The sequence below is a fragment of the Gopherus flavomarginatus genome, chromosome 9 (assembly GCF_025201925.1).
Source record: "Gopherus flavomarginatus isolate rGopFla2 chromosome 9, rGopFla2.mat.asm, whole genome shotgun sequence".
Taxonomy (NCBI): domain Eukaryota; kingdom Metazoa; phylum Chordata; order Testudines; family Testudinidae; genus Gopherus; species Gopherus flavomarginatus.
This window is the reverse complement of record NC_066625.1, coordinates 39,203,412-39,229,755: the sequence shown is the minus strand read 5'-3', so window position 1 is coordinate 39,229,755 and position 26,344 is coordinate 39,203,412. Positions and strand designations below refer to the sequence as shown.

Genomic DNA, 26,344 nt, shown 5'->3' with positions numbered 1-26,344 from the left:
TTCTTCTCTTTTCTACCACTTCAGCCCATAAGCCCCATACCTCCTTAGCCTGTCCTCTCTCTTTTATCATGCCACTTCCCCTTCTCTCATGGGAGCATGGCAAACTGTACTGTCTGAAACCAGTCCAACTGTGGATCATCTGGAGGTGATTTCTAACACAGATTTTGAGGTTGTGTTCTTCCCATGATAACAAGGAGTTTTGTGCCTGAGGGATCCTTCATTCTGCACTAGGCAGAGGAAGCAAAGATCCAATGATTGCTCATATACCAATGTCTCCACCGCATTAACATGTACCATAGTTCTATGCAGCTTTAATTACACAAGCTCTTTAACCCAGGGTCTCTCTTCACTTCTCGAGAAGTTACATGAAGGAGACTAAATAGCATATTTACAAAAGATAAAAGCAAGTACCTGTTTCCAGTGTGCTCCAGTCGGGGGTCCTGGCACATGTCCAGCTCTGGCGTAGAGTCTACGATATCCTGAACATCAGACCATTCATCACTGCTACCCATTCCTACCAAAGATAATGCACAGATAAGAGACATATCCAGAAGAAAAGAAGGCCAACAGTTGTTCCACTCTAGGGACTGTATTCTCTGACTGGTCTTAAGCCTCTTTGGGTATCAAAAAGGATCATGAGGAGCACTCTCAAGATTGCTATGGTACCATGTGCAAGGTGTTAAAAAGGTTAAGAGTGTAGATGGATTTCTAGTGAGTCACAAACTACAGCTGGGAAGGCTTGTTTCAAGTATTCCTGGGGAAAGGTAGATGTGGGATCTACCATCATGAATAAGTGTGAGAAATAGGGGATTCTTGGAAGCATGCCAGTGGCAATACCATCAGTCAGTGGGTGGGGTAATGAAGTACTTCTGGATATTAAACTTTAAGCTCCAGAATTCTAAAGGTAAATTTGTTTTAAATAAGGTCATCTGTTTTGGGACACAGTTAAGGTCAATTAAGAAAGATTCAAACACCAAATAAAGTCCTTTTAATCTCTCAGTAAAAACCTCCCTCTTATTTTGCAACATTATAAAAGATATAAAAACATACAGTAATTTAATGTATTCTATAACAAAAATTATTAGTGTTATAAATCATGACTGAATCACTTTAAATAGGAACAACTTGAGTATACAAATTCTCATGCTTACATCTTATTTAACTGTTAACTATAGTGAAATTGTGAAATGGAAGGAGCAATGTACTGAATACATGCAACCTAATCTGTTTCTAATGTGATGTATGTTCTGGAGTCATTATTTAATGAAGAAGAAAGATGAGGCTTCAAATGACTTAAAGAGTATGCAACAAATTAAACTGTTTAAGAACCCAGTCTTGAAGTTGTTCCATACAGGCAGACCCCACATAAGCAAAAGGGTCTGCGTATACAGAAATTCTTGCAGGATCCTAGCCCTACTTCATAAATGACACTAGAATTTCAACTGCACCAGATATGGAGTTTATTGACCCTGTAAAACAGCTTCAGTGTTGGAGTGCAGTAACTCCTCACTTAAAGTCATCCCAGTTAACGTCGTTTTGTTGCTGATGAATTAGAGAACATGCTCGTTTAAAGTTGTGCAATGCTCCCATATAATGTTGTTTGGCAGCTGCCTGCTTTGTCCACTGCTTGCAGAAAGAGCAGCCCATTGGAAGTAGCTGGTGGGGGCTTGGAACCAGGGTGGACAGGCAGCCCCTTATCAGCTCCCCGCTTCCCTAAGTTCCCTGTGTGGCAGCTGCCCTAATATTAGGGTGTTCCCCTCCCCCCTGATCCTGCCCCCCTAAGGCAATCTACTTAGAGATGTTCAGCATACTTAAAGGGGCAATGCACATGTCTCTCTCTCACATGCACACAGGATGTGTATCTCTGTCTTTGTCTGCCATGCTGCCTTGTAGAATATGAGGCTACATTAACAACAATGTGTTAACCCTTGAGGGCTCAGCCAAGTGCTAGTTCATCATTTAGCAATAAGGCATTCCCTGGGAAATATCCCACCCTCTGACTCCACCACCTCAACCAAGCTTCACAATCATCATTGCTGCGTACAGTATTAAATTATTTGTTTAAAACTTATACTGTGTATACATATATATAATATAGTCTTTTGTCTGGTGAAAAAAAATTCCCTGGAACCTAACCCCCCCATTTACATTAATTCTTATGGGGAAATTGGATTCACTTAACATCGTTTCGCTGAAAGTCACATTTTTCAGGAACATAACTACAAGGTTAAGCGAGGAGTTACTGTATACAAAACCCATGATACCTTTACAGTATTTATTTCATTGCTTCAGGTTATCAATGTGCAACACTTGGCAACATTTGTCACGTTTTAAGACAAACATGGTGTGCATCTGTTGCCAGAACAGGGCTCCTTATAACCATGGTTCTCAAGTTTCTAATTTTTAAAAAAAGTTGAGGAAGATTTCCCCAAATTTTGAAAATGAGGAAAATCATAATCCCTCTCCACTCCTTTCGGAACACTGGACCTTGGTTTCAGGAACCTGTCTTCTCCATTCTGCTCTGATGCACTTGTATCACCCACATTTTAACTCTAGCTGCAAAAAACACACAGTATTGAAATATCAAGTAAGCCATATTTGCCCGGAGCACTGAGTGGTGCTCCTAGGTTTCATTTATTAAGGACATGGCAGAAATAACAGCTGTGGCAAAAGTTTCAGGTATCAGGCTTGAACATGGTCCATAAAAAGGTGTTCAGTTCCCTTGAATTGCTCTAGGGATGTATTAGCAGGAAAGTAGTAAACCAGACACAAGAAATAATTCTTCTACTCTACTCAGTATTGATAAGGCCTCAACTGGAATACTGCATCCAGTGAGTACCACGGTGTAGGAAATATGTGGACAAATTGGAGAAAGTTCAGAGAAGAGTAACAAAAATGATTAAAAGTCTAGAAAACATGACCTATGATGAAAGATCAAAAAAAATTCTTTGGTTCAGTCTGGAAAAGAGAAGATGGGGCGGGAGGAGGGTGTCAGGGAAATATATCAGTGTTCATGCACATAAAATGTTGTTATAAAGAGGAGAGTGATAAATTGTTCTTATCTACTGAGGACAGGACAAGAAATAATGGGCTGAAATTGCAGCAAGGGAGTTTTAGGTTAGACCTTAGGAAAAACTTCCTCTCAGGGTAGTTAAGCACTTGAACAAATTACCTCAGGAGGTTGTGGAATCTCTATCATTGGAGATTTTTAAGAATAGGTTAGACAAACACCTGTCAGGGATGGTCTAGATAGTACTTATTCCTCCCTTTCTCAGTGCAGGGGATTGGACTAGATAACCTACTGAGGTTTCTTCCAGTCCTACATTTCTATAATTCTAACATCTTCAACAGAGTTACAGTAGGGATGAATTAGCCTCTGTGTATCAAACTATATGCCTTTAATATCCAGGCCCCAAATTCTGCCCTCAGATCCATGTTGACTTCAGCTGGAGTTGTACTCACATATCTGAGGGCAGATTTTGGACCCAGAAGACTACTGAAGTGTTAATTAGGTTTGATGTCACATGCACTCCTCTATAATATCTTAGGAGCTCATGCCTCATTTATCCCAAATTCTAAAGTCTATTTGTGCATGGTAAAAAGCAGCAGATGTTATGCAACCATTATGGACTGACAAGAATTTTCATTCTCGGGGGAGGGTTTCTGGCCCATTCATTCAGATACTTTCTCCTAAGCAGTTCACGTGGATCAAATTAATCCAATCCAATGCAATTCCACTAGCCTTCATGGAAATGGAAGACACTCCTCCATTGATGATGACTCCCCAGTACAAACTTTCTAACCAATATCCAGCAGGTCTAGCAGCAATTTTAAACGTGACCGTACTGAAAATTATTTAAAGTGTGTTGGAGTTGCAGCCCTCTGCTGCTTCCTGTAGTGGACTGCAATGTATTTGGCAAGGGCAGAGGGAAGACATGCTGCAAAACAGATTTATCCTGAGTGTAAATACATTATCACCATTGGAATTACACCAGCGATGGCCTCGTATACTTACTACTAACTTTCTCTTGCTATGAGTCAACAGTGTGACCTTGTAGCCAAGAAGGCTAACAGCACATTGGGCTGCATTAGTATGAGCATTGCCAGTATATCGAAGGAAGTGATTATTCCTCTCTATCCAGCACTGGTGAGGCCACATCTGGAATACTGCGTCCAGTTTTGGGTCCCCTATTACAGAAAGGATGTGGACAAATTGGAGAGAGTCCAGCAAAGGGCAACAAAAATCATTAGGGTGCTGGGGAAAATGACTTACAAGGAGAGGCTGAGGGAAGTGGTCTCATTTAGCCTGCAGAAGAGTGAGGGGGGATTTGATAGCAGTCTTCAACTACCTGAAAGGGGGTTCCAAAGAGGATGGAGCGAGGTTGTCCTCAGTGGCAGCAGATGAAAGAACAAGGAGCAATGGTCTCAAGTTGCAGTGGGGGAGGTCTAGGTTGGATATTAGGAAAAACTATTTCACGAGGAGGGTGGTGAAGCACTGGAATGGGTTACCTAGGGAGGTGGTGGAATCTCCATTCTTAGAGGTTTTTTAAGGCCCAACTTGACAAAGCCCTGGCTGGGATGATTTAGTTGGGGTTGGTCCTGTTTTGAGCAGGGGGTTGGACTAGATGACCTGAGGTCTCTTCCAAACCTACGTGACATTGCACTCCATATGTTTTATGGAAATATGTTAATGAGTATGACTATAATGTAACTGGAATATGCTTCATGCAAAAGGTCTCTTGTAAGGTATCATTACAAAGCTTATAATCTACTGAGTATATTCATCCTATGTGTATGTATGTATGTATCTTTCTTGTATGTAAAGCTAGAAATATGAAGTATTACTCTGAAGCCCTATTGTAACTATGCAAAGTGTGGGCCATTAATGGTGGCTTAGGATCTTGATGGCTCCCATTAACTAGAACAATTGGTTGTAAATGGCTCTGTTTACTTGAAAGCCTTCGTGTGTTCGTGTGAGTCAGGCCAGAAAGAATGGAGGCTTGGGGTCTCATAGGACATGTGACCATATCACCTGGTACTAGAATCCATCTTAAACCTGGTACATTTCCACTTAGAAGGAAGGGTGGGAACCCAGGGAGAAGAAGGATTCCCACCTTGTGCCAAAGATATAAAAGGGGATGAAACAGAACAAAGGCGACGGCAGTCATGAGAAAACCCCTACTTACCACCTGAGCTGGAACTAACAAGAACTGTACCAGGGGAAAGGATTGGGCCCAGACTAAGAAGGAGTCTAGTCTATGAAAGAAGCTTATTGAAACATCTCTGAGGGTGAGATTTACCTATATTCGGTTTCTTAAATGTATTAGGCTTAGACTTGTGTGCTTTGTTTTATTTTGCTTGGTAACGTACTTTCTTCTGTCTGTTATTACTTGGAATCACTTAAATCCTACTTTTTATACTTAATAAAATCACTTTTGTTTACTAGTAAACCCAGAGTATAAGTGATTAATACCTGGGGGAGCAAACAGCTGTGCATATCTCTCTATCTGCATTATAGAGGGCGGACAATTTATGAGTTTACTCTGTATAAAATTTATGCAGAGTAAAACAGATTTATTTGGGGTTTGGATCCCATTGGGAACTGGGTGTCTGGGTGCTGGAGACAGGTGACTTGCTGAGCAGTTTTTGGTTAAAGTCTGCAGCTTTGGGGCATGGACCAGACCTGGGTCTGTGTTGCAGCAGACTAGTGTATCTGGGTTAACAAGGCAGAGTTCTGGAGCCCCAAGCTGGCAGTGGAAAACGGGCTCAGAGGTAATTCCAGCATGTCAGATGATGGTCCCAAGGGGGCCTCTGTGACCGAACACATCACACCCTAAAAGTCTATGATTCTATGACAGTTTTTGCCAACCCATACAGGTCAGTGATCGAGAACGGAGAGAGCTGAGATTTCTATGTCTGTCTCCCAGTGCTGATACTTATATTTACTGTGCTGGCTTAACTGACATCATTAAAATGATACCGACTTATTGGTTAGGCACTCAATATGTAAGTAATTCTTGAGGAACTACATTGCCCTCTGCCAGCCAGGGGACGTTGATCCTGGTAGCAAACAGGCTGCTAATATAACTACAAAATGAGATTTCAACACTGGCATCCTCAGTCAAAGGCTACAGCACAAGATTTTTCTACTGTTTTGTGGTTTCACTTTGTCAGGAACTCATTTGGGAACTTTACAAAAGAAATTTCCTCTAAGTCAGTTGTAATAAACTTGGAAACTGGATCCATGTCAATGAATCTTTTATTTTTCCTCCAAAAAGCAAGCATAGTCCTACCATCAAGCATAAATGAGCATATCACCCACCTTTATTCCCCTACTTCCAACTGTATCCTTAATAAACAGAGAGCATTGTCTTTCAGTTGAACTAAGCTAGTTACTCCTTCAGTCCCCCCAGACCTCCTCTGGTATTTGATTTTACAATGCTCATGTATGCCTTTTATTAAAGTGGGCATGCAACAGGTTGGCTAGCAAAGACTATATACAGAAGAATACACTTGCCATACCTATGCTGACATTCCTCATCTCCTGGGTGACCTGAACTTCCATGTTCCTGCTGTTCCGCTTTTCCCGTGCCCTCTTATTGTTCTTGTCTGTTCCACTGTAGTCACTGATGGGTTGCAGACTCTCGTTTAGGGGCGTGACAGCAGCAGAGGGCACAGATGAGGTTGGTGTGTTGGACTTTGTCCCAGTGGTGCTTGGAGTGGCAGCTGCAGAAGACTGCCCAGATTCAGACATTTCATCATTTGGGCACTATGACAATACAAAGAAGGAGAAAACGGAGAGGAAAAAGTGCATCTATATGTTTCAGATAATTTCTTATTTACTGGATTGATGGATGCCTTGTAGCAAATTATGGAAAATGAGTACCACAAACTGAACACCCAGAGCTCATTGTGCCAGCTTAGCACTGCAAATGAACAGGAAGTTCCTGTACAGAACTCAACAAGCAAATCCAACTTGGTCTAAATACCGATCCCCCTCTTTCTTTATTACCAACAAAGATGGCATTTCAAGTCTTCAGAAGTTACGTGAGACATGAGGCCTATTCATAATGGAATGTGACCTGATTTTCAAAGGTGAAAAACAGCTGCACCTTCCCTTGACTTCACTGGGATTTATGAGTGCTCCGCACTTCTGAAAATCAGGCCAATGTCTTCCAAGATACCCAGTGCAAGAAAGAAAGCACAATCATTTCTTCTATGAAGCAGTTTCACAGATGCTCTGGATCCATCATTTCAGTAGGTCATTGGCACAGAACTTGTTTAATAGATTTCTAATGCTACCACTTCATTTGAAGGGACAGGTAAATATTTTTTATACTAGGCAGCTGAAGTAAAGTGGGTATCAAGCTGAAATTGTCTTACTTCATTAGTAGGGGAGAACTACATGTCTGTATTAGCTCACGTAGAAGCTAGCCAGGCATGGACCCAGGATGACAACATATGTGGTTCTCCCCAACTGGATGAAAGACAGGACCAAGAGTTCAGAAATCAAAAGATGTCATAAATAACCCCTTGAGATGTATTTCCAACCTGAAAAGTGCTCAAACAAGTCCCTGTTCAACATAAATTATGGTCCCATTCCGCATCCTACCACATCCTGAAAAATACAGGAAGCTTTCAAGAATACTACAGCATTTGATGCTGCACTCCCTGCTTGCCAATTAAGAAAGCACTGTTTCAGACTCAGCCAGATCACCTTCTCATCAGTGACCAACTGGCCTCAGACCCAAATGAGATCTCCCAAGTCTTCTTGGCAGGGTTTCTAACCTTCCACCCCCGTACCACCCAAGACCACTTAAAGCATTTTCTGAAAGAGGATAGCAAAGTGAACTTCTAGAGCAACATATTACAATGTTTTCCACTTGGACGGAAAAGCTATTTGATATATACCCACCCCCCAATTTCCTTACTATAGTTATTACCATCCTTATTTGCATCTTCTCTTCTGTGCAGTTACTAGGAAGCTTCTGCTTCTACTTAGTTTGTTAACTGTGCTTTAAAACTAGGTACTACCTTTTTAGACCTCACAGTCTTGAAATTGTGATGTTGTCTGCACCTCAGTTTTTTGGAAGTCTGTGTTCTACAGTCCTTCTTCCTAACAATTTCATGATGCAACAAAACAGTTTCACATGGGATGAGAACGAGGATAGTGAAAAAATGGCAATGTAACCCTTGGCAGCCATGCTTTCTTTAAAAAAACAAACCATACCCATTATTGACATACTACTTTAATTAGAAACACATTAAAGTCTCCCTGTCCAGGCTCATTCCTGCAGTATCCTTCTGGATACTGCAGTAAGGAAACCAAGTGTCCTGTGCCACATCCATTACATGATTACTTATGGCACAGACACTGACATTGAATTTCTTTATTTTTTTACAATGTTGCTATCAAATTTTATCCACTTTTTTTGCTTGACCTTTTTGGATTGTGAGCCCAAACAGCACAACCACTTCTCCTGTATGAATGTTCAGATCACAATCCTGGTGCATTAAATGGTCATTTGTGAATCTACTTGCTGATTTGGGCATCAAATTTGAAATATGGACATTTTACTTAGGCTGCTATATTTGAACATTAGACTTCTTACAACTTTTTAAAATTCCTATTCTGGGTGCTTCCATTCTAATGTGCAAAGGCAAAGTATCAAATCGGAGGGTTTCGTGGACAACTCCAATGCATTGGGACTTAACGTTACTTTGACAAATACCTGCTACTGCACTCCCAAGGCCCGGAAGCAAAGGGGCTAAAAATGCACCATTATTCAGTGTAAAATGTAAATAAAACCACATTAAAAAACACTAAACCACCGATGCCATGGGTGCTACTCCTATTCCACATCTATCTCAAAAGCATGCCCCATGCACTGCTACTTATTTATATAATTCTCCATTCAAAACACACTCATGGGATAACCACCATGGTTACCATACACCGCCAGTTATGCTTCTTAATTTTCCACTTATGTATGGAATATTCTCCACAGCCAACCAATCCATTTTGGGAATATCCACTCCAAAACCCTTAGATACAGACAAGCTATTCGTTTTAACCTTCCAGGAACTCTACTAGACACTGCTGATATATTCCTTCTACCCCACTCTACCACCAAATCTCGCTCACTCACTAGCTATCCTACAGTCCAGGGGGTGATCTCCATAATCCTTCACATACCAAAGGATACTCTCCATAGCCACCACTTACCTAGAATCAGACCTGTGAGCCTCCTAAACTTCACATGTGTAGCCGTGACCTCCAAAATGCATTGTAAAAGCCCAAAATTCATAGGAGTAATATGTCACCATGAGTAGCCACAATTCTATGATTTTAACACTGAAAATACAGTACATAAAAACAAACTCAAAAAGCATTAAGGACTAAATCTACAAAATATAAAATGTTAAATGTAAAAAAACAAAAGCAAAACGAAACCTAATCTAGTTACAAAACGTAAGATGCAAATAAAATAATAATAATAAATAATGATAATAATGAAAATGTAGAAATATTTAATAATCTGATTCTTGAAGATGAAAAATCAGTTCAGAGAGTTAGAAGAAAAAAGATCAGGCAGGTAAGCTATCAGTGTGCATCTGATAGCAGTGGAACATCAGCTATGTTCCCAACACAGGGAGAACTTAGAACACCACAAAAGAAAAGCATAATAAAGTCACCATAAAGTATTTGCAGCACAGCAATGCATTTCAAAGGCCAAGCAAGAGCATTTATTAAATAACACTTCAAGCAGAAAGTACTGCCTAACAAAGAGCAATTAAGAGGTTTGCATGTGGGATACCTCCATCCCAAACAGTGAACCCATTACCCACTTAGTATCCTTCACTACCCAACACTTACTCATGCTATATCTTCCACAAGCTATGAATTATTCTGCTTTAGGATATCTACCTTAACAACCTATGCATGCAGGATTTTCCATAACCCACAGCCTAACCCACCCCCTAGAGGCTACCCTCCTTAAACTCAGTGTCCCATACTTGGGCTTTCCTTAACAAGCACTGAACATTTATCTCTGCGTTACCTGATGGATACACTCATAGCTGAGCACTGTTAGCAAAGCACAATATTTTCTTTCCATTATAAATTGATTTCTTTGCCTGATACAAGATTAACAAATTACAAAAAGATACAGTTAGTAACTTCCACTGCCTGAACTCAAAATTCAAGGTTTCTATAGTTGTATTTGAATTTCTGATGAATTTTCCTGAAATGCAGAGAGTGAGTTATTGATAAACTGCAGAAGCTTTTAGTCTCTGTGCTACAAAGTACAAGTTAAAACAGCAGCCTCATCAAGTCTATTAAAATGGATGCAACTCCATCTTTCTTCCTACTCTCCCCTGCAAAAGATACACACAATTGATTAAATGGAAGTGTTAGGGAATGCACTGTCATGGGGATAAACAGTGCATGCAAGCTTTGGTTGGACTGTGTCTCCTAGTAGAGGAGCAGCACAGGCAGAATTCAAATCAGTTTATACAAAAATGTTGTGCCATTTCTACACCCCTCCATCCTTGATCATACCAGTGCATTGTGGGAGTCTTATCCCAGTTCGCAGCACAGCTCTCCAGAACAGGTGCTTTTTGGAAATTTGCAAATTCTCATGAGATCTGAATGGTATTCTGGGCATGTTGGCCAAGTCCTATAGTTTCCAGGGTCAGTGTTCCATAACACTTTTATATAATGCTGGGGGTGATGCTAGGGATACAGATGCTGGAGCTCGTTCCACAAATCAGTTATTGAAAGGAGGAGCAGAGCATTATAGAATGGCAGTGGGAGGGCCAGCAGCACTAGTACAGCTGCAGCACTGTGACTTCTTGTTCACACACGCAGATCACCAGCGTAGACTGTGAAGGTGACATAAAGGCTTGCTCCACAGTGGCACAATGCAACCAGCTATACCAATCACTCTATAGCAGCTGAGTGATTTGTATAAGGAAACAAAGCATTTTAGATGCACTGTAGGCATTAGGTGTTGCTACCATCAGTGGTGGTGGCAGCACCTTTTTTGTCTAGTGTACATGAACCCAAAGACAGGAAGATTAAAACAAAGATCAACTAGAAAGGGCAGATTATGGCACAGCAGCACAGTGCCCAGCCCTACGAGATAGAAAGACACAGTTCCAATGACGAGGCAGAAGATTGGTTCCATCATTTCTGCTTCATCAGCAGAAAACACTAACTAGCAGGAATCAGAACTGACAAAAATTTGAAAGTGACAAAAAATGTGAGTTGTGTCAAAACCAGTCCTCCAGCCTACGTCAAATTTATCTGCATCTGAAGGTCTATCATCCTACCCAGCGTTCTAAGAAAGGATCAGATGTACAAAAGAGAAAGGCTGCAAAGGGTTATGGACACATGGCGGTCTCTGTCTTTATGAAGATGTGGGATGCTATTGACAGTGGGAAACCCTTGTTCCATGACAATCTATAAAACCTTGTAGCTGGAGTTGGACTGCAGCTGGCCGAGGTCACTCAAGTGCCAGTGGTCCACTGTGGGGATGATCTTGGCCCCTATCTGCCCACGTACCATTCCATCAGCAAGGGGGAGGACATTCAGAGAGTTAGGACGTTCCTTCCTGCAAAAGAGAGAGAAAAAGGAAGAGAGAAGAAACGATCTATTAGCAAATCCACAGGATCCTTATGGTAAAGAAAGTTCACAATCAACACAGTGACTCATGATTCACATGACACTAGGGCTAAATCACATTCCCACCCCTGAAGTGCTGAATTAATTCCCACAGTTTGAATGAGTAAGCACCTGATTCTGTGATTCAAAATTGGGTTGTCTATTGCTAGGCTACATAGATGACCCTTATCATAGAATCACAGAATATTAGCCTTGGAAGAGACCTCAGGTCATCTAGTCCAAACCCCTGCTCAAAGCAGGGCCAACACAAACTAAATCATCCCAGCCAAGGCTTTGTCAAGCCAGGCCTTAAAAAGGATAGCTATTCCACCACCTCCCTAGATAACCCATTCTAGTGCTTCACCACCCTCCTAATGAAATAGTGTTTCCTAATATGTAAACTAGACCTCTGCCACTGCAACTTGAGATCATTGCTCCTTGTTCTGTCATCTGCCATCACTGAGAACAGCCTAGCTCCATCCTCTTTGGAACCCCGCTTCAGGTAGTTGAAGGCTGCTATCAAATCCCCCCTCACTCTTCTCTTCTGCAGACTAAATAAAACCACTTCCCTCAGCCTCTCCTCGCAAGTCATATGCCCCAATCCACTAATCATTTTTGTTGCCCTCCGCTGGACTCTCTCCAATTTGTTCACATCCCTTCTGTAGTAGGGGGACCAAAACTGGACGCAATATTCCAGATGTGGCCTCACTAGTGTCTAACAGAGGGGAATAATCACTTCCCTCGATCTGCTAGCAATGCTCCTACTAATACAGTCCAACATGCCGTTGGGCTTCTTGGCAATGAGAGAACATTGCTGACTCATATCCAGCTTTTCGTCCACTGTAATCCCCAGGTCCTTTTCTGGAGAATTGCTGCTTAGCCAGTCGGTCCCCAGCCTGTAGCAATGCATGAGGTTCTTTCTTCTTAAGTGCAGGACTCTGCACTCGTCCTTGTTGAACCTCATCAGATTTCTTTTGGCCCAATCCTCCAATTTGTGTAGGGTAATTCTAGACTCTATCCCTACCCTCCAGAGTATCTACCTCTCCCCCCAGCTTACTGTCATCTGTGAACTTGCTGAGGATGCAATTAACCCCATCATCCAGACCATTAATCTCTCTTCATTAAAAGGCACTGTCAAAGTTGGGTTGCCACACAAAAATTGTTGACCTACCAGGCCAACGATCCAATTATAAATCACCCCTCTCAGGAGTGTTTCTTAGCATCAGATTGAGCCCTCCTGTGGAGAACCCATAAGAAGGGGTGAAGGGCCGGAGACTACAGAGGCTGACTTACTGACCCCTTCTGTGGTTGGAAAAGTTGGGATTTATAGAAGGGGCTGAGGACACAGCCACCCAATTTAAGCAGCATTTCCCCTTGGGAGCCATGTCACAGAGAATATAGTCCCCTGCTTCTTCCTCCTGCCCCAAATATGATGGAACTTTGACCCCACTGAGCTCTGACAGAGTGGCCTTCATGGGGTCCCAGGAACGGGCAACAGTAGAGGTGGCCCTCCCACTTCACCTTCGGTCTTTCTCATCTCAGATCTGAGTGTGCTCCAATTACAATCCAGCCTCAGATATTTTATTATATATAATTAAAATGTACGATTTCATACAGGAAAGTGGCAACTACATGCAGTTGTCACCAGTCCATGAAACATACAAGTGTGTCATCACCCCTACTGATATATACATTAAACTGGCTAATGTACATGACAGCTCCTTCTACTGGTACGTGAGAAAGCCAATCAAGCTGCTGCTTTAGCACATCAGGCAGAGGCTTGTGTTTTCAAGAGCAGGAGATTCAGAGGTTGAATCCAAAAACCAAATGAGCTCAGTGTGTTGAGGTGATCAGAGTGTCTGTGTTTACAGTCCTAGACTGTTCTGAAGGGCTTCTGCATCTCCCAAACCTATAAACCTGCCTTACCACACACTGGCAAAACACTGACACTGTCTGAGTGGGACATATACAGTAGAATCCTGTTTATCGGCGCCTCCATTATCCAGCTCTCCATACTAACTAAAATGGAACTGACAGCTCAAGCCCTGGGCAGCGGGGTTTGGGCTGTCAGCCCCCTGTCTCCTGATGTCTGAGACCTGCCATCTGGGGGTGAAGCCTATTATCTGGATTTTTGGTGATCTGATCTGGCCCCGGTCCCAATTATATCGTATATATGGGGTTTCACTATAATGTGTTTCATTCTCAGTACTTCCCAGAATGCACCTCAACTCACTATCTCGGAGTATAGCCTGGAAAATGGAATTCTGTGATCTGAATTCATCTGACCAGATAAATAGCCATTTCATTATTCTTTTTAAACTTTAGAACTTTATTGAGAGAGCCTCCTGATTTCCAAATCTAGGTAACTTAGATCCTCATTGAGCAGATGCACCTTTAAACTTCCTGGGGGACTAGCTGGTGGAAAATCAGATCCAGGATTGGAGAGCTGCTACAAACTCCTTTGTAGTTCACTTTCCCTCCCCAGCTGGGAATCTGGGCTTTTGTTCTTTGTTTAGCATAGTCTACTGTGAAGTACTGAGCACTCTTACAATGCATGTAATAAGCTGTGGCTTCCAAACAGAAATCTCGAGAGATTGCATAATGGAGGGTGACGTAAGGGCTTTATCAGTATGTGTTTGGGAAGGCTGCATTGCTCATGAGTGGCAAAGCTGGTAGTGAGTTATGCAAGCCATCCTAAAGAAGTGCAGATAAAAATCTCTTCTATTGCACTGTCAGGTTCCTAGTGCTACTACCTATTTTGCAGAAAAAAAATATTTTAGAGTCTTACTGGCAGTGTTCCAATTTTTTATGTCCATGTGCAGAATAAATGTTGTTACATAACAAAATTTATGTGGTGGGGGTGGGACCAAGGGTTCGGAGTGTGGGAGGAGGCTCAGGGCTGGGGCAGAGGGTTGGGATGCAGGGGGGTTACGGGCTCTAGGGTGGGGCCAAGGATGAGGGGTTTGGATGCCCCACAACCCTCTCTCATCACAGCAGCTTGGGGCCGGGGGAGAGGCACCTCTCCCTGGGCTCGACAGCTCCAGCAGGGGTGGGCTGCCCAAGGGAGGGGCTCCTTTCCCGGCCGCTCCAGTGGGCCTTGTCTGGGGCAGGGGCAGGGGAGGGGCTCCTCTCCCCCAGCCGCAGCAAGTCCGGGGCAGGTCCTCGCTGGGGGCCTGGCTGGGATGATTCAGCTGGGGATTGGTCCTGCTTTGAGCAGGGGGTTGGACTAGTTGACCTCCTGAGATTCCTCCCAGCCCTGATATTCTATGATTCTATGATTTTATGATATTGCAAGGGGTACAGGTAGAAGAGGTTGCACCAGAAGAAAGCATCCACAAGCTCTCTTTCACCAGGGACACATAGCTGCAGATAACCAGAGCAACTCAAAGACCAGGGAACAGAGAATGGCCAGAGGATGCACTAATTTAGCAAATGCTCTTATCAGACTCCATTAGCAGGACTCCTATGGAGCTCCAGATGCAAATTAAAGATGACCCACCTTGCAGAATGAGCCCAGGAGGGGAGGCCAGTGTTGATATTGCCATCTGCCCTCCCTTGGGATCCATGTCCCTTCCCAGGGCTGGGGCCTAGTGGGCACAGGTGTGTGTGATTTACTCTTCTACATGCCAGAACTGATGATTCTGGATCCTCAAGTGTTTGTTTTTTTTAAAACACTACCAGCTGTGGTCAACCCATTACCAGAAGTATTTGGCTAAGGGGCAAGATGAGGAGACAAACTGATCAACAAATTGGTATTAAGACGTAACAGAAAAAAAACCCCACCAAGCATACAGGTTTGTTGGAGTTAATACATTAAAGGCAGGGCAGGAATAAAGGGTCAGTCTTTTCCTATCAAATCAGACATGCGTCCTTTCTCAGGAAGGCTCCATGCTGTTTCTGTGGAAAACTGGTCCTGTACACGGAGAACATTTCTCCAGGGACACAGCCAAGAGGCCATTATAACTGCTCCACTTGTGACTTGCATGAAGTGATTGTAATGGAACCTGAGGCCCCTGAGACATGAGCAAATGCACTAACACAGGAGCTGACGCAATGGGTTAAGGAGTGTGCAGGCAGCCTGGAAAGAGAGATTTAATTTCCTTCTGGAGAAACAAAGAAAACACTCAGTAGCTCCATTCTCAGCATTGCTCATATGAAAGCCAGAACATGCTGTGCTGATTTGTCAGTCCATTGTGCTGCCATGACAGCTTCTGATAAGGCAGGGAAACTGTGCTGGTAGGCAGCTGCTGCTCGCTGTGTCCCATCTGGGATTGGCAGAGGGCTGGGAGGGCATTTCCCAAGTAGCCTAGCAAAGAATTTTGGGATGCTGCTTTTTTCCAAACAATCTGCATTATAATCTGGGCCTGTGGCTCCCATTATTCACAAATGGACATTTCATAACAGATGGAAGAATCCTCTGATACAGACAGCACATAAATGATATCAGATTCATAGGTACATTGATTTGGTTTTGTTTTAGAACTGTTACCCAAAAGGAGTCATTCTAAAATGTCTGCTACTTTCTAATGTTAACAGACACTATAGTTCTGGAGACAATTTTCCAATATTGTACAGTTAAAGATGAGTTGTTGCCTATCTATACGGTATCTTTTGCATACTCACCACATTAGTGATGGCCATAGTCATGTGACAAACTACATTCATCACACACCTCTGGCTGCCTCACCTGCATTCTCCTCACTAATCATAGAATATCAGGGTTGGAAGAGGCCTCAGGAGGTCATCTAGTCCACCCCCCTGCTCAAAGTAGGCCCAATCCCCAACTATCCCAACAGCTGTTACTCAACCCCAATCTCCAAAGTGACAGTTTAAAAAAAATGCTGTAATAGGATTTACCTTTTCCTCCATGACTGGCGATGACTGCAGTGACAAACATAGCAGCCAAAACAGAGTGGCAACCGCACAAGAAGCGAGACAAGAAAACAACCATTAGAGAGCAAAAAGTCATGCAAGAACATGTATGTGTATGTGCTCAAACAAATACACACCTGAGCAGTGATGGAGACACTTACAGCCCCATAAACATGCACCCTACAGCAGATACATTACATACATGCACTCATAATCACAATGTGGAAACACACACTCTCTCTCTGTACCTCTCTTGTGCATACATGTACACACTACTCTGTGCTTATACAAACTTCAGTCATAGTGACAAGCAAACATACCAAGTGTATGTATGGGCTCACACAAATATGCGCCTATCTAGCATATCACACAAAACACACCTGTGACACGGCACCCCATATTCTTCACAGTGATATTATGATGATATCATTATGACATAATTATGATGTATGTTATGCAAGATAAGTCATGTGAGGTGTCATTGGAAAAGTTACGATTTGCTTAATATGATTATCCTATTTGTATGCATGTAGCATTTTTGTGTCTCAAGTTATGAATATTAACTATGTATCTGTATTTCAAATATAGTTACACCTGGGTAGTGCCCACTAGACAAGATGCTTTCAGTCTAGATAGTGGGTGGGGAAGGGCCTATTCAGAGCAAGGGGCCATTAGGAAAAAATAATAGGCCTTAGGAGAAGCTTATCTCCCACCAGGTGAGCCTTCCTGTGAACGCTACAGACAGGCTCCAAGTAATGGCTGCTATGACTCTACGAGGACATGTGATGAGACCACATGTCTCTGAACTCCATCTTGGGATGTCAGTCACAGACTGGATTGGGATCCAAGCTTTGGGAACAAAGGGTTCCCACCATGTGCAAAAGCTATATACAGCAGGGAGTGACATCATCTGGGGTTCTTCAACGCCACAGACAAGAAGGCTCCTGGAAACACCTGAGGAACAAAGACTGAACTGGGGGAAGTGCTGGACTCAGTCATGCATGCCTGGGGAGCTGGGAGTTGCCTTAATTTACTCCTGGGGGAATTATGCACCACTGCGTATGCACAGAATTCATGTCCCCTGCAGATTTGTTTGCTTCCCTGCAGAAAAATGACTTTCTGACAGGGAAGCAAAGGGAAGCTGCAAAAGCAGTCATGCACCACTCCCCACGTACATTGTTTCAGGCACCCGGAGCAGCCGCCAGAGAGGTAAATCACTTCAGTGTTGGGGACACCCCAGCAAGTGGCTCCTACCCTGAGCTGGGATCTGCTACTAATCCTGGCTGGGCTGGAGGCAGGAGAGGATGGGACTTCCTTTTCCCCTGCAAGGAGTGTCTGGGGCTGTGTCAACCCAGCTCCTGATACCTCCCCCAGCTGCAGGAAGCTCAGCATCGTCCCCTGCTTCCTGCCCCCATCGCTTCTCATTTGCGAGGGAGGTGTCCCCGTATGGGGAGCTGCTCCCCCATCCGCCCAGCCCCTGTGCATCTGGATCTCCTATACCCAGACATCCCCATCAAGCCTCACCCCATACACCCAGAACCTCTCTAGCCCTCCATACCCAAACCCCACCCCAATGAACCTCAACCTCTGCATCTGAAGCCCCCTGCACCCGGACTCCCTGCCTCTGGACCCCCACTCCTGCCCCCCAGAACACCCCCCATTGAGCTCCCTGCACTCAACCCCCCACCCAATGTGTCCCACCCTGAGCTCCCACATCCAGACCCCTATGCCACTGACTCCCAACTAGCTGCACCCAGACCCCCACCCCACCAAACCCCACTCCCCCTGCACCCAGACCCCTCTGCTGAGACCCCCACACCCACACCACTGAGCCCCAACCACCTTTACCTGGAAGCCCCTGCAGAATCTCATTGGCCTTGCACCTGGAACCTCCTCGCCAATAAGACTCTGTGCATCCAGATCTCCACACACACCTAGACCCCCCCCTGAGCTGCCTGCACCCAGACTGCCCCACACAGAATCCTCTCACCCCACATCTGGATCCCCCCACACTGAGCCCCTCCACACTTGGATCCTTGCCTGGTTGAGCCTGCTTGCCCCACACCTGGAATACCTGGTGCAGAAGGGCAGGGTCCAGGATGTTTCTGGGGCAGGCTCAGGCTTTGTGCTCTGTCAGGGTCAGGTGCAGCCTCACTGCTGAGTCCAAGTCCTGGGCGCAGGGGGCTGCAGGGTGATCTCCCACCTTTGTGCAGCCAGTGGCCTGTGCTTCCCACTGCTGAAGCCTCTGCATTTACTGATAAATAAAACTGGCAGAATTTAAAAATGTTGTGTGCAGAATTTTTATTTTTTTGCACAGAATGCCCTAAGGAGTATTAACTATAGCCTACCTATGCAGTGGCTGGTCAGAGAGCCTGCATGTAACTGCAGCTGGGTGTGTCCCTACCTATATGTGTGCTGGTGAAAGTGTAGGCTGGAGGGCTTTGCATCTTGTCACAGCAGTACAGTGTGAGAGTGAGCCCACGGTGGTGGGGCAGGAGGCTCCAATGGTACCCCAAATTCCAGGTGGGACCCTTTGGGGGAACCCATCACAGCACCCACCCATCCACCAAAGCTAACAGATGAGCTCATGCAAACACCCAAGAATGCAGTGAGAGGTGTACACTTATGGTTCCCCCAAATACACACCACGGCAACAAAGCACACAAAATATATGTGCTCGTTTATACTCATCCATTCAATGACGCAGAACATACCCAACATAAATACATATGCTAACATGAACGTGTACTAGAGTGCCACACACACAAGGGCACAATGCAAAGCTTGGAATGAAGAAAAAAGCCCTCTTTCAGTTAATGGTTTGCACAAACTCAGAAGGAGCCACAGGTCACAGACATATGATGGGTCTCTTTTTTCTCCTCCCAGGAGGCTAGCAACACACCAGCACTCAGAGGCACTCAGATCACTACTTGTGCAGTACAGAGCAGGAAATTCATGCTGACAGTTTTGTCCCTCCCCAGTGAACTGACAAGTTATCACAATTCTTGAAACTTTCTATCATGCATCCTTTCCCCAGTGACAGCACAAAGCCACATTTAGCTAATGTTTCTTGGACTTTGGAAAGGGGAAATGTGAGCAGAATTAATTCAACCTGCATCATGCAGCCATGCTCACATCACTTCCTATCTAATTTTGGCAGATGCCAATGGCAGGAACCACCAGTCAGAATACAGAAGGCCTGATTCTGCTGTCACATACAGTGGTTTTACACTTCACAATGCACTGACTTCTACGGAGTTTCTCCTGTTTACTTTGGCGTAAGTGAGAAAGGAATCAAGCCAAAGGTATCTAATTCCTAGCACTACGCTGATGAACAGGGATGTGATTGGGCTATGAAAGTATACTGCAAAGCGCTCCCAGTTCTCATGGGTCAGGAAATAAAAGAGAGAGAAAAACAGACTAATGTAAAGAAGAGTTTTAAACAGGAGCATCTGCTCCTCCTCTCCCAGGAGTGTCTATGAGCTATTGGTTCTTTAACTGCACAGTGAGTTGAAGACTTATTAGGGTCCTGTTCCAAAGCACACTGCAGTCAATGAGAGTCTTTCCATTAACTTCAAAGGATTTGGAATTCGGCTGTTTAAAAGTGCAATACTTGCAGATTTCCAATGAGTGCTTGAATGGGCATTACGAAGTTTGTTGAGAGTTGGGAATAGCCCCCTCTCTCCATGACTCTAGGGAATAAAATCTGCCAAGAGTTGCAGTGACAACTTCCTTTAAAAAGGAAAGATTATTTTTAAAAAGATTATTTACATTTTATCTTGTATTTTAAGTCCATCCATCCTACCTGTTTCGTCTCCCTACTGCATCTGTCATGCTACTCTAGCTCCAGGTTTTTCAGGTGAAGCAGATACAATTTGAGATTATCCACTTGGATGCTGCATTCAAACTATGCAAGGGTTAAGAGAATAGCCAGGAGGATTGGCAAGTAGCACAAAACATGATCTTCTGAGATCATTCACTCCTATTCTACTGCCACAAGCATAATTTACAGTTTCTGTAGAAAGTGTAACCTACAAGTGACCCTTATATCAACTAACCTATTTAAAATGCTCTGTGGCCTCTTGTAATTCCTCTATAGCAGACATACCATATCAGATATTTCATCCAGAAGGAGCAACTGACTCCCACTAAATAAAGGGTAAAACATCCCCATCCACTTAGAAATAATTGTGACTTCTCTTTGTATATGTATATGCTATAAGCACCTTTGGTAGCCTTACAAATTAGAATATAAAAATCACACTAAATAATCCAGCATGGGGGAAAGATCTTTCCCTAAAGTGCCAGGGTCTTCTAGCTACAAATTATTCCTGCAGTCAAATCCTAGCCAATACAGCAGGAGTGGCTGCAGCTATTAAGTGAGGTAAATTACATTGTAACAAGACATTATTTTGAAAGGATGGAGTCTGTATCATATGCTCTGCCTCAAGCTAGAGTGGGAAACTGGCACTGATTGTTGTTTCAAATATAAATGTTTCATACTGGAAGGTCATATCCATAAAATAGGGGTCAGCATCCTCCGGCGGGCCAGGTGGCGGGAAGCTGTGGCCAGCACATCTCTCGGCCCCTGGCACTTCCCGCCACCCCCATTGGCCTGGGACGGCGAACCGCGGCCAGTGGGAGCCATGGTCCAATGAACCTGCCGATGCGGCAGGTAAACAAACTGGCCTGGCCTGCCTGGCGAGCCACGTGCCAGAGGTTGCTGACCCCTGCCACAGAAGATTAAAATATGTTTGAAAGATAGACCTTGAATCCTTGGGATTTCAGTCCAAAATCCAAAAGAGGAACTGGTTCAGAACTCACTCAGCCTAATTCCCTACTGTCTGGAAGAGATGAGCCAGAAATGTAAGGCAAAGCTGAGAGAGGCTGTGGGAGACAGCATGTGCACGCTGTAGGAGTCAGCCTGCCTCAAGAGCTGAAAGCCTGAAGAAGAGGGGAAAACTCTTAACGCTGATCTCTTTGCCCCTTCCACATAGTTAAACCCTCTCTACTATGAAAATTCATTTAGGCTTGAGCTGCCCTTCGTAGGAGCTAAAAAGATGGAAGGTTGCAGTCATGACACACCTTAGACCATGTTGCATCATGGTTGCAAACAGACTCATAACTCCACCAGCTCCAAATCCAGGAAATATAAATAGCAGAATGACATAAGTGCATGTCAGCATGGACATTCTCCTTCCTGTAGCACATTTCACCTCTTTCAGGCAGGAGGGAAATTACAGTAGGATTGAAAAGGATTTGTCCAGCCCTGGAACAGTTTCAAGTCATTGTTTTCTTGTTATTAACTGTGTCCATTTTCTTTCAGCATCCTCACTTCCTTCCTGCATTGGCGTTGTGCTGTATATTCTGTGCGCTGTAATGGTGCTGTACTACCAATTGCATTTGCTACAACAAATCCATATTAACAATACATATCCAATCCCAGCACACACTGTCATGCCGTCAGCGTAGAACTGGGAGCTGGTGCTAGATGCCACACAGCGCATTCCTTCACAGCCTTGGAACGTTTCTTGCCTTCCACTTGGGCCACGCAGTTTTGGCAGAAAACGACTTGTTAGATAGAAAAAGAATGTTAAAGCTGCAGGGGAGCTGGCAAGAGTCCTGCCATATTTACAGAAGATCCTGACAGATGCCCTGAGCTACTCTCAGCTGCTCTCCACACCATGCCTCCTTCACAGGGTCTCTTGCTCTCATTTACAAAGTGCAGTCGACACTTCGGCTGTACTCAGACTGCCAGTTTTAAATTAGTTCAAAGTCCAGTACAGGAAGCCATAACAGACAGAGGGTGTTTAAATCCCTTACACTGGGAGCTGGGATTTTTCTCCCACTTAGCACAATGCACAACAATCTACAACAGGCATTTCTAGCCAACTAGCACTCTGGCATCAATGGGTATATCTGCACAGCCCACAGCAGCAAGCCTCTGAGCCCAGGTTAGGGTTATGAATGGCTTGCCAACTACAAAACCAGTTTCTCCTCCCTTGGTTTTCACACCTCAACTGCTAGAACAGGGCCTCATCCTCCCTAATTGAACTAACCTCGTTATCTCTAGCTTACTTCTTGCTTGCATATATATACCTGCCCCTGGAAATTTCCACTACATGCATCCAACGAAGTGGGTATTCACTCACGAAAGCTCATGCTCCAAAACATCTGTTAGTCTATAAGGTGCCACAGGATTCTTTGCTGCTTTTACAGGTCCAGACTAACACGGCTACCCCTCTGACACTTGAGCCCGGGTTAACAGACTTGCACTACTGTGCTAAAAATAGCTGTATAGACATTGTGGCTCAGGCTGGAGTTTGGGCTCTGAAGCCTAGAAAGGGAGTGGATTTCAGAGCCTGATCTGAAGTCTATATAGCAATTTTTAGCACATTAGCACAAGCCTAAGTCTGTCGACCCAGGGTCGGAGACTCGCTGCCACTCGCTGTGCCTGTACATAAATTTACAAGGCTCTAAAATATCCAAAAGGGACCCCTATCCATAATTCCAGAACATTTTCCCCCTCTCTGTCTCCACATTTACCTCTTTGTTCTCCTCATCCTAACAGACTACATTACTCCCCTATTAAATTATCTCACAGATTCCTGCTTGCCCATTATTTCTTGTCCACTTCACCTTCTTTGCTTTGACAACAATGCCAGCTTTGCTTCCTCTGTAGTTTCCTTCTCTGACTCCCAATATCTCCATGCCTTCGTTCCTGTCCTCTCTATCCACAGTCTACCTTTAGGTTATAAACTCTTTGGGGAATGTCTTTACAATGCTAAGTATATTGTTGGCATATAACGATTAATAAAAAATAGTCTGACATTAGTGTAAAATCACATAGAGAACACTTTTCTCCTCACTGAGTTACTGGATAGTTTGTGATCAACTTGAGTGGATTTGGGTTATGTCCCTCAAGCAGTACTGGGTGATCTATTACTTCACTAAATCATATTCTTTAGGAAGTCACTTTCTTCATTCCTCACCCCTAAGGCAGTATTACTGGAGCGTAAGATCAGTACACAGAACCCATTTGATGCTCCTCTAACTGGTATAAATCATGAATTATTGCATTAAAGTCAGTGTAATTATACTACTTTAATACTAGCGTGAGAAGAGAATAAGGACCAATGATTCCAAACTGCTGGCTTCTAACTCTCACTGCTTTGGATGTGGGAAGATGAACAAAAACAACTCACTATCTTGGGTTCATCAAAACCTTGGGCAAAAAAAGTCCATATGGGACGGTCTTTTTACCAAAATCTTTTTTTTTTTTGTTGGGGGTAAGAAACAGAGGAAATCAGATTGTGACAATGTACTCCTGAACTGGGAAGGCATGTTTCTCATGTTCTCCATGGCTCTTTTTTCTGTGGACCTTCCTGTGTGCATATTTTTGCACTTGACATCTAAATATAAAAGGATAATTTTTCAAACACCCATGCAAGAAGTAGGATTGCAAATAAACAGAATACGTACATGTACTTTTGTGCCTACACTGAAGACTTGCCTAGAACAAAATAGCAAGGTTCAACTACAGTCCATTCCCAGTGATCTAGCAGGGAGGGAAACTTGTTTTGGTTGCTCTCTCACACACATATGCACACAGTCCATAATCCCCTGAACGGCATATATTGCAGTGGAAGGATATGAACCTACCTCCTCCCAGGTAGACCGCCCTCAGTTTGACTATTTCCCCCAATCTGCTGCATCTTGGACCGCTCAATGTGTTCCACGTAGGTCTGGATCATCTGTGAAGAGGGAAAAACCCATGAGGCAAACAGAAGTGAAAAGGAGACACAGGTTCCTCTTCTGCTTGATCTTCTTTCAGCACCCATTTCGCTTTTTTTTTTATAACTACATCTATCATTGCTATTCTTTAAGGCTGATGACATAATGAATGAGCAGTAAGTCTGGGTCTAATACGAAAACTAGTGGGACCAAATAGATACCAAACCTCAAGCCCAGTACAATGGCAGAAGGTCTGTGACAAAACACATGCAGAAAAATAATGAAAAAAGCTTCTTGGAAACGAGACAGCAGTAGTAGCCTCTTGAGGCTTAGAGGAAATGGGATAACAGAGCATTTCACCTTGGGGGGGCGGGGCTTACCAGCTACAGACACCTCTTATTTTTAATCATTCAAATAGTCTTTTCTAAAGTATGTTTGTAGACCTACATGTAGACAAAGAGAATGATATTTACTTTGAGATGATAACCTACCTCTGTGTGGCGTTGGTGCAAGGCATTGTACTCTTTCTTCATTTCTGATTCACGTTCCTCCAGCCGTGAAACTATAAAAGGAAGTATTCCACCCATCAGAGAGCGTATATGTTAGACTCCAAAAGGAACACCAGATAATTCTCAAGGAAGTATCTTATATTACAGAAAATAGGTAAAAATTAGTTAATTACTATTAAAAAATGAGAAACACAGTAATGTATGTGTGGCACGTGGTATAACTCACAAACTCATTTCATAGGTATCAAAATGCCCTTAAGGTGAACGTACAAAGTGATGCAATGCTAATTTTAGAGGAGGGTCTGTCAGGGCCCAGCCCAGTACCTATCAATAGACAAATGAGCCAACACAAAGGCCGATCCAAGTCAGGCTTTAGCTCTATCCTTTGTATGTGAGCTGCTAGAGAATCCAAAGCTTCCGAAGGCTCAACCCCCAATGGCAAGGATCACGCAGCTCTATTATGACTCCTCTGACTACCTGAGGAGCAGTTTTGTTGGACCTTATTGCTGAATTTTGGAGGAAGCCTTGTCCAGCCCACCACAACTGCACACATTAGGGAAAGGAGAACAAAAACAAAAAATGAGGTGGGATATTTGGTGTATGAGAAAAGGCACGGAGAACCCATTCAGGTACAAGAGGGAAATAAATGGTATGCTCTATATTAAACACATTACAGCTGGCTGTGTCCAACTACAAAGGGCCAGAGCTGATTAGTGAATAACATCACATGTAGTTTGGGGCCCACTATGTGTTATTGGAGAAAAAGAGTTGCTTTGTTTTTTAAAAGTTGATCCAGCCAGAAAGTATTTACAGCGGAAACTAACTGAAAGCTCCAACTCAATTGTTGTTAAGTGCAAGACTGGGATTTGCATGTAAAGCTCCTGTGGATTTTCTACCACGTAGATTCAATTACAGTTGACAAAGAGAGGTCCATCTTCCTGCCTCCAAAACAGAATAGGATGTATATTCGGTATATGCTCCTCTATGCTCACTTTTCAATAATATGATCTAAGATCGTGGCATCAGAAGTCCTGTCTAATGCAATAAAATGTCTGATAGCAAAGAAGGGTTTTAAATGTCCCGTTTATTGGGGGAAAGAAATTCACTGCCACACACATCATCTAGGAAATGTATTACAAGTTAGGTTTGGCTCATACCTGAAATATCCCACACACAATTCTTTGCATTTTAACAGGGATTTGCCTGATATTTTATAAAATGGTATAATCTGAAAGATGTAGGGGGCATATGTAAATTACAGAAATTGAAATTGTGGTCCCAAAGGGCTAAATAAATCTCTCGTGTAACTCGAATGACTTCAGATAAGTTATACCAGAGGTGATTTAGGACTAAAGTCTAGGTAGTTCTAAATAAACTCAGCAAAATAACACAGGAACCCCCCAAACTACCGCCAAATGCATTCCACAGATCTATCACTTCTCATCCAATAGTACTTCGTGTAATATACAAATTTGTTTAAAACAGGTAGTACTTGCGCCAGTATGAAGCTGTGGGATTACAAGGGTTGCTGTAGACAGTAGAATCATAGAATGTCATGGTTGGA

At 43.5% G+C, this 26,344-nt stretch overlaps 1 protein-coding gene across 22 annotated transcripts in view; it reads right to left on the bottom strand.

Moving 5' to 3' along the window:
- Nucleotides 1–26,344, bottom strand: part of MAPK8IP3 (mitogen-activated protein kinase 8 interacting protein 3) — a 178,175-nt gene that overhangs the window by 89,212 nt on the left and 62,619 nt on the right. For 14 of the 22 annotated variants that reach the window (XM_050968093.1, XM_050968094.1, XM_050968104.1 and 11 more), the window contains exons 3-8: nt 24,763–24,833; nt 24,200–24,291; nt 16,523–16,546; nt 11,474–11,615; nt 6,523–6,769; nt 412–514 (exon numbers count right to left, since the gene is read on the bottom strand). In XM_050968093.1, the coding sequence (XP_050824050.1) occupies nt 412–514; nt 6,523–6,769; nt 11,474–11,615; nt 16,523–16,546; nt 24,200–24,291; nt 24,763–24,833 (679 nt within the window). The remainder of the gene's footprint in view (nt 1–411; nt 515–6,522; nt 6,770–11,473; nt 11,616–16,522; nt 16,547–24,199; nt 24,292–24,762; nt 24,834–26,344) is intronic. The other 8 variants (XM_050968107.1, XM_050968100.1, XM_050968115.1 and 5 more) reach the window with 3 other exon arrangements.